At 43.9% G+C, this 12,672-nt stretch overlaps 1 protein-coding gene across 1 annotated transcript in view; it reads right to left on the reverse strand.

Moving 5' to 3' along the window:
* The window catches only part of LOC134357996 (uncharacterized), a 164,038-nt gene that overhangs the window by 95,036 nt on the left and 56,330 nt on the right, over positions 1-12,672 (reverse strand). The window contains exons 7-8 of the mRNA XM_063069850.1: positions 1,896-2,320; positions 892-1,041 (exon numbers count right to left, since the gene is read on the reverse strand). Of these exons, the coding sequence (XP_062925920.1) occupies positions 892-1,041; positions 1,896-2,320 (575 nt within the window). The remainder of the gene's footprint in view (positions 1-891; positions 1,042-1,895; positions 2,321-12,672) is intronic.

A 12,672-nucleotide genomic window follows, 5' to 3' on the forward strand; every position in this document is an offset into this window, starting at 1 on the left:
AAGTATGAATATAACAGGACATAGATCACGTTGAAGCAAACGAGAATTAGTTTCATTTGTCACTGTGTTCGGCGAAAAACATTGTGGGCTGAAGGGCATGTTCCTGTGCTGTTTTTCCTGTCTTATGATTGTTAAATATTTCCAGAGCTTTTGGGCTTTTATTCCTGGTCACAACGACCTCCTGCACAAAGCTCCTTTGTCCCCCGTTTTGAATCTTTGTTTACTGGGACTCGGTCTCCAGAAACCCTCCTGTCTGTTTCTCAGAATCAGCAGTGATATCAGTCATACAGCGCTCAAAGCGGCCCTTCGGCTCCACGTCCGTCCCATCTGTCCGCTTTTGGCCCATAGACCTGTAGCTCTCTCCTATCCTTCTACTTTTCTAGATGGATTTTAAACTTTGTTAATGTACGCGCCTTGACACAGTTTCTGGCAGCTCCTTTCAAATACGCACCACCCTTTGCGTGAAAAAGCAACCCTGATTCTCGTTTTAAATCTCTCACATCTGATCTTAAACATATGTCCTCTTCCTAGCGCCCGTTAGCTGGAAAAAAGACGGTGTGTTTTCGCCTTGCCTTCGCCACTCATGATCTTATATGCCTGTCAGGTCACTTTTCAATTTCTAACATTCCAGAAAACTGTCCTACCCTACTCAAGTAACTTTGTAACCCGAGTCCTCAAGACAATGCAACATCCTTTTAAGTTCTTTCTAGTTCATATCGATTGAATTGGACCCGGATTGTGTATTTGGCCACGACGTTAGTTTCTATAGGGATCAAATGACAGGAAAATTCAACCTCTCCCTGCATTGGTTTAGTTCCCTCCTCCTTTAAGTAGACCACTATCAGTCCAGTACTTAAGTACTTGAAATGACGAGCCTTAAAAACAACGCACTGTGGATTTGACATCTGGCATCATGAAAAGCTCCAACAGCCTCTTCATGGCCCGTATCCAATCCAGCTATCCGGAAAACCTCCACCCGCTGCAATTCGCCTACCGCCGAAACAGGTCTATGGCGGATGCTATAACCAGAGCCAGGAGAAACTGCAGAGAATTGTGAACAGAGCTCAGCATACCACGGAAACCACCCTCAGTAAACATATTGAAAGACCCCACCCACCCCGGAGACTCTCTCTTCTTCGCTTTCCCAACGGGCAGAAGATACAAAAGCCATGAAAGCACGTACCACCAGGCCCAAGGGCAGCTTGTATCCACTGTTATGAGACTCCTGTACCGACTTCTTGTATGTATGGACTTCTGGCTAGCTGGATATTATTTGCACTTCATTGTTTACCCGCACTGCGCTTTCTCTGTAGCTGCTACACTTTATTCTACATTGTAAGTGTACCTCGTACTACCTTAGTGCATTGTGTAGTGATTTGATCTGTCTAAAGAGTACACAGGTCAAGCTTTCAACGATTTCTTGGTACATGTCACAATAGTAAACTAATACTGTTGCCAATATTTTAATAACACCTTTATTTATTGTAATAACATCAGGTTAACATGGGAAACTGGGAACTGTATATTTCGGGGACGATCTGTCTTCATTGGTAGCACAGATAAAGGGTATCGACACGAAATGTCCACTGTCCACTTCCCTCCACAGATACTTCCTGGGCCGCTGAGTTCCTCCAGTTCCTTTGTGAATTGCTTCGGATCTCTCTTCAGTCGCCATCTGGGCGATTGTGGTAGGTCGTTCTCCCTTTGCAGGAGGCCATCCACCGGAGTATGAGGGACCAGATGAAAGAGGACCCTGCCCCTTTAATGGGAAGGAGAGGTTTCCCGGAGTGGCAACACGGTACTGTTGAATCGGGTTGGAATTCAGACAGAGTGTACAGACCCTTTAAAATTCTGGCGACCGGATTTCTAAAGAAGTGCTCGTTGTCCCCTAGAACCGCAGCAGTCAATCCTGTCGTTTGCAGCGGCTGCGATGGAGGAGGGACGCTGCCCCTTTAAGCGGCTGCTTTCTTTTCCGGCAGCTCCTAGGAAAACAAGGGGCCCCGTCTTTACATTTCCTCCAATCAGCCCTCTTCCAGAAGGCGGCGACTGATTCCCAGTGACACAGAGGCGGTGAGCGCGCAGTTGGCCACTTTGATCCGTAAAGCCGTTCCCAACAGGCACCATGAAACGCCACGATCCCCGCGGGACGAGTAGTCCCGAATAGGAGGAGGTGACTCCCCGTTCTGCATACTGGTGAGACCCCGCTGAGCCCTTTTCAGACCGTTTCCCTGAAGTGTACGACTCAACGGAAACGTCTAACCGCTGTAACTGTTTGCGCGAGAAAGAAGCTAACTGCGCGGGTGCAATGTGTTCTCTTTCCCTGCGAAAAATTTACTTAAAATATCCAGTAAGGATTTCGCCGTTGGTAACTTGCTGCTTTCAGACTTTACCCTAAGTGAAACACGAGATAAAGTTCTTGTAGTGACAGGCGTCAGGAGATATGAGGGCAGGGGATGGTTGAAGTTTGTCAGGAGGGGCGTGGCGGGATGAGATGGGGAGATCCGGTGGTTTCGGAGGTGGGAACACGCGGTCGTCCTGATGGCAGTGGGATGGGAGTGATTGGAGCAGGCTATCGGAGGGGTGGTCCAGATGATCAGATGAAGCCAAGAGAGTGCCACGTGATTAGATCTGTTCCTGAGAGCTACCAGGCCCGACCACCGCCCCGAAGACGGGAGTTCGAATCCCCTCTGGCCAGCTGTGGATTTAAAACTTACTGAAATAAACAAGTCTGAACACGTTTAAAACTAGTATCCATGGTTGCCTCGCGTAGATCACACCTAGTTTACTGATGAACCAGGAGTAAATCTGACATTCTTTCTTCATCTATTCTGTCACCTCGGACCCAGAAAGATATCGCTGGTGTTCAAATGCTCCCGTGAAATTAACTCAGTTACAGTAACGTCGGGGACAATGGGCTGGTGCATTCCGGGTTGTACGGGTACGTGCTAAGTGACACACTGAAGTTGGAGCAGTTACTACAAGGGCTCGGAAAGGGAGGACCGCACTGTAGGGTTCTACCGCCACTGGAGAGAGGGCCCGGACTGGATGAGTAAGCCCTTCACTTTTTTAGTGGTATACCACACCCAGGGGGCCACATAAATGCCCACAGTCCAATTGGTTTTAAAGGAATGAAATAGAGCAGTACTTAAAACACTGATAAGGAATGTAAGAATGAAAATGTATTGGCCAGTTTATTCTTTATATTTTTTTATTTACGGGTAAAGTTTATTTTGATAAAAATAATGTTCGCCTAATTAACAAGCAATCTCTGGTGAGCTGTAGGCATATAGTAAATTGTATTGAAATATCCAGATCTAACACACGGAGTCACTGGGCACAATGCACGGAGGATAAGAAATAAGGTGGATGATCTTGTTGCACGATCACAGATTGTCAGGTATGATGTTGAGGTTATCACTGAAATCGTGGCTGAAAGAATGTCGTAGTTGGGAGCTGAATGTCAAGGTTACACGTGTATCGGAGGGATAGGAAAGTAGGCAGAGGAGGTGTTGTGGTTCCACTTGTAAAGAATGGCACCAAATCAGTAGAAAGATGTGACATAGGATCGGAAGATGTTGAATCCTTGTGGGATGTGTTAAATAACTGTAAGGGCAAAAGGACCCTAATGGCAGTTATATACAAGGCCTCCCAACATTAGCTGGGATGTGGACCACAGATTACAACGAGAAATCGAAAAGGCGTGTCAAAAGTAATAACCGTGAGAGATTTCAATATGCACATCGATTGGGAAAATCAAGTTGGTAATGGTTCTTAAAAGAGATAATTTATTGCATGCATAGGAGATGACGTTTTAGAGCGTTTGCTGTTGAGCCTTCGAAGGGATCAGCTTTCCTGGATTGGGTGTTATGTAATGAACCGGAGGTGAAAAGGGAGCTTAAGGTAAAGGAATCCTTAGAAGACAGATATCACAATATGATTGAAATCAAATTAAAATTTGATAGGTAGAAAGTAAGGTCTGACGTAACACTATTTCAGTGGAGTAAAGGAAATGTCAATGGTATGAGAGAGGAGTTGACCGAAGGAAGTTGGAAGGAGATGCCGGCAGGGATGCCAGCAGGGCAGCAATGGCTGAGATTCTGGGGAAAATGAGGAAGTTGTAGGATAGATGCCACGAAGACGCAAGGTAAAATGCCCTCTCACCAAGTATGGCTTTCAAATTTACTGAAATAAGTAAATCTGCAAACGTTTAAAAATGGAATCCATGGTTGCCTCGCGTAGATCCCACCTAGTTACTGATGATTCAGGATTAAATCTACCATCCTTGTTTCGTCTAGTCTGTCCCCTCGGACCCAGAAGATGCTGGTGTTCAAATGCGTCCATGAAATTAACTCAGTCCCAGTAAGTCGCGAATAATGAGCTGGTGCATTCGGGGTTGCAGAGGTACATGCTAAGTGACACACTGAATATGGAGCAGTTACCACAAGGGCTCGGAAGGGGAGGACGGCACTGTAAGGTTCCACCGCTACTGGAGAGAGGACCCGGATTGGATAAGTAAACCTCTCACGTTTTAATAGTGTACCACCCCCAGGGGGCCACATCAGGGCCCACAGTCTAATTGGTTTTAAGGAAATGTAATAGAACACTACTGAAAACATTGATTAGGAATGTGTGCATGGAAAGGTATTTGACGGTTTTCTATTTTTTTTATTTACGGGTAAAGTTTATTCCGAGAAAAATAATATTCGCCTAATCAGCCAGCAGCCTCTAGTGAGTTTTAGGCATACAGTGAATGGTATGAAATATCCAGGATTCACTGGAGCACAATGCACGGAGGATAAGAAATAAGGTGGATGATCTTGGTGCACTATTGCAGACCGTCAAGTATGATATTGTGGCCATCACTGAAATCGTGGCAGAGGAATGGTTGTAGTTGGGAGATGAATGTCCAGGCTTACACGTTGTATCGGAGGGATAAGAATGTAGGCAGAGGAGGTGACGTGGCTCAGCTTGTAAACAATGGTATCAAATCAGTAGAAAGATGTGACATAGGATCGGAAGAACTTGAATTCTTCTGGGATGTGTTCAGCAACTGTAAGATTAAAAGGGCCCTGAGAGCAGCTATATACAGGGGTGATTGATAAGTTCGTAGCCTAAGGTAGAAGGAGTCAATTTTAGAAAACCTAGTACATTTATTTTTCAACATAGTCCCCTTCTACAGCGGTCGTGGAGCATACCGATCCCTTCTTTGGACCTCGAGAGAGTGGCCACAGCAGGGCTGATTGATAAATTCCTAGCCTAAGGTAGAAGGAGATAAGTTATTAACTTCAAACTTTCTGCATAATCACGCAAACAGTTGAACTGCAAGTGAGTTTTATAACTCATCTCCTTCTACCTTAGGCCTGAGAAACTGTACTGTCGAGTCAACCGACTCTGAAAGCTGGCGGTATTCGTTTAATTCTTAGTTGCTCTTTTCAGACGCAGTGTAGGCTTCGCTTTCCATTTGAGTGTTTTAGACAACGGCCCCGTTTGGTCTAGCGTTTTTTTGATTTCTTTTCCCTTTAACATTGTTCGCATTAAAGTCTGTGAGCTATCGACCTGCTTCAGTGTCTCTCACTCCGCACTTGGGCCATATCCGAACCAGGTGACACCCAGAACAGAATCCTTGGTGAGCCCTGTCCGAAATGGCAAGCAAACCTCACAATTAGTGATTAACTGTGAATAGATAGATAAACTAATTTGCCGGCTAAACATCCTTTTAATGAATACAGGATAAGTCTTCCGAATTTGACCAGATTAACGTCGATTTGCTTTCTGGACTCCCGTTAGATATTGTTCAGATACCTTAACCAATGAATACAAACGAAAATCACAGTGTACGTTTAAATTGCTTCCTCTTTAGAACTAGTGTATATCTGTTTCGAGTGATTCGCATGACAGCCAAATGAAAGCCAGATTGAAACGTAGTTGGAGGCTTTCGTTTCACCAAGCAACAATTCTCTTTCTCTGGGCTGGTGTCTTCCCAGAGCGATCTTTCTTGGGCTCTTTGTCTTCCTGGTTATCTTCATTTTGACTTGGATCTCTAACCTAAAGAGCGTAGGTCAGGTGAGGGTTCGCTTTTTCCTGGCATATCCATATACCTATGAATGGTTACCGCCGTACATTTTTGAGGCTCTGTGTTATAACTGCAGCCAATGGGTTTAGAAGAGATGTCGCAGAGATTAGTTGTGACTGGGAAGTGGGCCGAATTAGACTGAACTCCTGACGGGGTGGGAGGGGGGATGTTTGAAGGCCTGGAACACGTGTTCCCACTATTAGTGGCGTCTCTGTGTAAATTGCTTATACTATTATTGTTGCTCTATTTTTTCCAAGCTCAAACTGGTAAAACCTGAGATACGGACATAGCCAGGCACATTTATTTCTCAATTGTCAGGAAATTTCTAGAGGTATTTTGTATTGTCGCTTTCTGGGGATTTATAAAATATTTCTATCTAGGCCTAATTGGTTAATCCTATTGTGTTGTGACTGTGGGATTGGATAGCTGCAGATATTACTATTGGGACAGTTTTACTATCGAGATCTGCTCACTTTTATTATTTTCTCAGCTCATGCTGGTAAAATATAAGGTACGGGCATAGTCAAGCACGCCTATTTCTCAATGTTGTGTTTAGTATACCATGTTCATGTTCTATAGACTTACATTTTTCTCTTTGACTTCAGCAAAAGTCTCATGATTTTCACTTACTAATTTCTGTATGTTATATTAGCTTGGAATGGCTCATTTGTTTATTTGTCCTATAATATTGCATCCAGTCTGTTATTAAGGATCGGCCTATCAGTAATAAAGGATCGGTCAGCATATAATAATACACATAAAATGCTGGAGTAACTCAACAGGCCGGGCACCATCTTTCGAAAAGAGTAAACAGTTGGGACCCTTCATCAGCATTTTTGTGTATTACTTTGATTTCCAGCATCTGCAGATTTTCTCTTTTCGGTCATAATATAACTTGAAGGGTTCCAACTCTAAAACTGAATCAGGTTTGCATTTATGGTAAGGTACAGTGTCTTTTATGAGTTTGGTTTGTAGAGTGAGATTTTGGTGAATGATGTTTGCCAGTTGATTGTGCCTGGGTAAGACTGAGTTAAACTGCTGCAGAAACCTGTAAAGTGCTAGAATATTCCTGGTTTCTCTTGGCATAGTTGGCATTTATGCCAGAAAGAACTCCTCTGTTTCTGGGAAGCGGTCTTCAACTTCCAGCCAGGCATTCGACGAATCTTTGTCGACGTCTTTTCTGCTCCGATCGTGATAAGTGTTTCATGGAGGTTCATGCTCTTCAACTGGTTAACCTTTTTTTCTGTGCTGATAATTTCCCTATCTTTCTGGGTTGTGTTTTCCTTGAAGTTTAGTTGTTTGTACTACTTATCAGTATTGCATATGCTAGCGTGGAGTGCTGAATCCTCTTTTCGTTGATGAAAGTGTATCCTTAAAAGTTATATCTAATTGTTCTGTATTTTAATGTCTGTTATTACTCTTCCTCATTCTGTCCAAGGTAGTGTTCGTGTAAGTTCGTTCAAGCATTCGTATTGTTTTCGGAGATTTGTCATTTCAGATCTTATTTTTCTTCATAACTTTTCCAGATCGGTTTCGAACCAAGATATTCTACCAAATGAATAAGTTAATACGGGTACGGCGAAAGAGTTGAATGCTACTGTCATATTTTTACTTTGGGTGGTAGGGTGGACATACATCTCGACCAAAAGAGGTTTAAGGTGCTCTTTCCCTCCTCCAGCTTGCAGGTCAGCTTTGAGCAAGATGTAGCTCCTGCTTAGGCCCGAATAAGTGTTAAGTGAAGCCATCAGCTTGTGGATCAAAGTATGAGCAGCTGGTGAATATCAGGGGTCGTGTTTATGTGACCACCTACTCCAGGCAGACAATCTCCGAAGAGTATTGATAACGGCGGGGTAGGATACGGCATGGCAGTTTTTACTGTTGAGATCTTATCACTATTTTTTTCTCAGCTAAACCTGTTAAGAGACGAGGTACGGCCGGAGCCAAGCACACCCATTTCTCAATGTGGAGTTTGGTATTGTGGCACAACTGTTGTTTTCTATGCTTAATTTTTAATGCATTTCTGTCCTCGTCGAGACTATCCCTCGAGGTCGAGGATGACGGTCTTCGTTCTGTTGATCTACTCATGGGCTCTCAAGTGGTTTATGAGTCAAATCTTGGCTTTGAAAGTTCTTCCGCATTCAGGGCAGGTGGCAGATCGGGCTTTGGTTGTTGCTGCCTCTCTTTCCATTTTCTTCTCTTTTCTTCTAATCCTGCACATCTGTTGGCTTCGAAAGTTGATGTTCCTTCTCGGATTATGGCTTCCCAGAGATTCCTGTCCGTGCCTTTGGTTTCCCAATTGTTGATGTAGATGTTACATTTCTTCATGTTGGATTTTAAGACGTCTTTGAATCTCTTCTGTTGTCCGCCTCTTTTACGTTTGCCTTTTTTAACTTGAGAGTAGAAGGTTTGTTTCGGCAGACGTTCGTCTTTCATCCGACCGCTCATTCTTAGTTGGTTCTTGATGACGTAGGCATCAATGCATGTTGTTTTTGCTTCATTTAGCACGCTGATGTTGGTTCTTCTATCTTCCCAGCTGATATTTAAGATGTTTCGAAGACAGCGTTGATGGAATTTCTCAAGTGCCTTCAAATGTCGTCGGTATTTTGCCCAAGGTGTTTTCCATTTCTGCTGGTTCTCTAACCCGTCACAGTGTACGTGACAGGTAAGAATAAATTTACCGCACCTCCCCTCTCGAGTAATCTACGCTCCTGCTTCTACCTTCTCGGATTATCGACAATCGCTATTTAAACAAAATATGGAACATAGAACATAGAATAATTTATGTTTACTGTTACACGGTAACAGGCCCTTCAGCCCATAATATTGTGCCGAACCAATTGCATTAATAATTAGCTACCCATCTAATCACTTCTGACTATATAATAGCCATTTTCATCACATCCATACGCCTATCTAAACGGCTCTTAAAAGTCCTAAATGTGTCTACCACTACCACCACCCCAGCGCATTCTAGGCTCCCACCACCATCTGTGAAAAATCCTGCTCTTCATACCGCCACTGAAATTAGCCCCTTTTCACCTTGAAATGTATGACCTCTAGTGTTGGAAGCTCCTTATTTGTTCTACCAAATTGTTTTTTATGCCTTCTGAATTAGCTGCCCAAACTCTTTTCCGCCCGGCATTCGGGTCGCTGAACTTGCAGTAGGCGAGAGAGCTGAAAGACCGCCAAGCATCTCATCGTTCGTGACCGAGTTAAACTCTGGGTGTTAATTGCAGGCGCGTGTCCATCGCTTTGTAAGGTCGACGCAAGGGATGGGGGAGATCCTATGCAATTGATGAAAATCAAACGCAATGCTTATTAATAAATGTTTGGTTCTATTGGAAACAGGCAGAGGCGCGCTGCGGGTTTTCTGTTTACTGGAAGCCAGGCACACACTGATGGAACAGGGTTTGCAAACATATAAAAATACACGTCTTCTAGCTTTGGTCAGATCACAGTTGGAGTCTTTACACAGTGCTGAATCTGGGGTGTGAGACTGTGGGCAGAAGTCTGATTAGATTTATCAGCAGTCCTAATGATAGCAGGAAATCTTCCTCCAGAGAAGTGAGATGAGTGGGTTGTGTTGATGGCGAATTCATCGGGATTGATTTTAATGATGAAAGTATTCGATAGGGTGGGTGTGCAGATATTTCCAGGTAGCAATGGTTATGTTGGAACAGGGCGAGTGGCAACGGACGCCGAAGCTAGTGGCCATCAGTTAAAATATAAAAGCAAGGATGCAAAACTGAGGCTTTGTAACGCATTGGTCAAACATCACCTGGAGTACTGTGAGTAGATTTGGACACCCATATCTACGCAAGACTGTGTTGGCATTGGAGATGGTCCGGAGGAGCTTCACGAGAATGATTCCACGAATGAATGAGTTAACATATGAGGAGCGTTGATAGATATGGGCCTGTATTCTTGCTGAAGTTTAGAAAACTGAGGGGGGATCACATTGAAACTTGTCGAGTATTGTAAGGCCTAAATAGAGAGGATGTTTTTAAGAATGGGGTAGGCTGTGAACAGAGGGGGCAACCTCAGAAGAGAGGGGTGTGCCTTTAGACCAGAAATGAGGCGGAATTTCTTTAGCCAGAGTGTGGTGAATCTTTGGAATCCATTGCCGTAGGCGGCTGTAGAGACCCAGTCACTGAGTATACTTAGAGCGAATATTTATGGGTCTTGATTCTGAAGGGTTTCAAAGGTTAAGGAGAGAAGGCAGAGAATGGGTTTGAGGGGAAAATAATATCAGCCATGATGGAATGACGTAAGGATTTCTGGGCTGAATAGCCTAATCCTGCTCCTGTTTCTTATTGTCCGAAAAGCGACTCAATAAGGAAGGAAAGTCAGGAAAAGCCATTCCAAGGGATCTTATCAACTCCCTTCCCAACGAGTTTTATTGGTGACGAACTCACGCTTCCATTATGTTCCACGTCTCTTGCGCGCCTTTCCAAACACAACGGAGTGTTTTTGTAATCGACCAATATGTGCACAGAAAGCTTCCACAAATCGGCATTGTACTGCTGACTGGTCTTTATGGGTCAGTTTTTCTTGTTTTCAGTGTAGTGGCGATGAATAGACAGTCGTCAGTTTAACTTCTTGCCAGAAGACGGCACAGTGGGCACGGCGGCTCCCTTCCTCTCAGGATTCCTTCTGGACATTTACGTAGAAATTGAAGTTAAATAAAGCTGGGTACGCAGGTGAAGAGGACGGTGTGAAGTGTTGATGAGAGTGGAGGGAAGAGGAAGTTATGGAGAGAGTAGCCAGCGATCAATAGGAGTTGGACTGATGTGATGAAATGATCTGTATAAATGAGTCGCAGGAAAAGGTAAATTTTCACTGTTCATCGTTACAATTATAAACCAATTATATTGAGTGTACGATTGCACTAATTGGATCGATTGTTTTGGTCGAAAAGCTCATCATATGCACAGATAAAGACATGTGCAGGACCCTGCTGAAGGGTCTCGGCACGAAACATCGACTGTACTCTTTTCCATGGATGCTGCCTGGCCTGCTGTGCTCCTCCAGCAGATGCTGTGTGTCTGCTGAATTCCTCCATCATTTTATGTGTGTGTTTCCAGCATTTGCAGATTCTCTTGCGTTGGAGACTGTATTTTTTTCCGGGCAAATATGTGTGCTTTTACACCGCAGGTAGGGAGGTGGTCAAATATAAGGGGAAACTATACCGCTTACGTCAGGACACCTAAAATCTTAACTGCACAGCGGGATCATGGGTTCGAAGTCCTTAACTCTTTGGAAGTAGCCACACTTGTAGATAAGGTGGTAAGTAATGCATATGTAATAGGTCGGAGCATTAGGAATCTGAGTCGGGGTGACATGTTGCAGCTGTATTAAAGTTTGGTTAAGCAGCTAAAAGTATTGTGTGCATTTCTTGCGCCCCGTTTCAAGCAGGATGCGGAGACTTTGGAAAGGGTGCAGAGAAAGTCTGCCAGTGTTCTCCATGGACTGGACGGCATGAGCCATATAGAGAGGATGATATTTTATTTGTTGTCTCAGGAGAATCTGAAGGTGAGAGACGACCCGCTCAAAACTTGAAAGATAGTGAGAGGCCGAGACTTAATAGAACGCAGCATGAGATTGCCTAATGCTAGGGGATTTAAGATGAGATTGAAGGAAGTTTAAATGAGATATGTAGGGCAGGCTTTTTACACATAGAGTGAGGGGTGCCTTATACAGGCTGTCGGAGATAATCGACGCAGATACGATAGTGATGTTTAAAAATAACACACACACAAAATGCTGGAGGAACTCAGAAGCTCAGGCAGCATGTATGGAGGGGAATGATCAGTCAACGTTTAATTATTTCATTCCACAGTTGCTGCCTGCCCCACTGATTTCATCCAGCATTTTGTGTATTTTACTCAGGTTTTCCAGTATCTCCAGAACCTCCTGTGTTTATGACAGCGGCGTTTAGGAGTCTGTTAGACAAAAACATGAATATAATGTACACGGATCACGTTCAGGCAGTCGACAATTAGTTTATTTTGCTACTGTGTTTGGCGGACACATTGTGGGCCGAAGGGCATGTTCCTGTGCTGTATTGTTCAACGTACTGCTTATTGAAAATATTCCGGAGCATTTGGTCTTTCGTTCCCGATCACAACCTCCTGCAAAAAAATCTTCTTTGTTCCCTGTTTTGAATATTTGGTAACTGGGACTCGGTATCCAGAAACAATTCCCCTGTCCTATCGGATCCATTGTTTTGGTCGAAAAGCTCATCATATGCACAGATAAAGACATGTGCAGGACCCTGCTGAGGGAGTCTAGGAATAGACAATTTAGCGAGAGGGTGGTGAATCTGTGGAATTCATTGCCACAGACGTCTGCGTAAGTCAAGTTGTTGGGTATATTTAGAGCAGAGATTGGTCTGTACTTGACTAGTGAGGGCTTCAAAGATTACAGGAGAATGGGGTTGAGAAGGATAATAAATCAACCATGACGGAATGGTGGAGCAGGACCGATGGGCAGAATGGCCTGACTCTGCTACTCTATCTTATGATCCTACGGTTTATTTTCGAAAAACACCCTAATCAGTTTAGAATCAAGAAACAATTTTGAGCTGATGGTGATTGTGG

The sequence above is a fragment of the Mobula hypostoma genome, chromosome 2 (genome assembly GCF_963921235.1).
Source record: "Mobula hypostoma chromosome 2, sMobHyp1.1, whole genome shotgun sequence".
Taxonomy (NCBI): Eukaryota; Metazoa; Chordata; class Chondrichthyes; order Myliobatiformes; family Myliobatidae; genus Mobula; species Mobula hypostoma.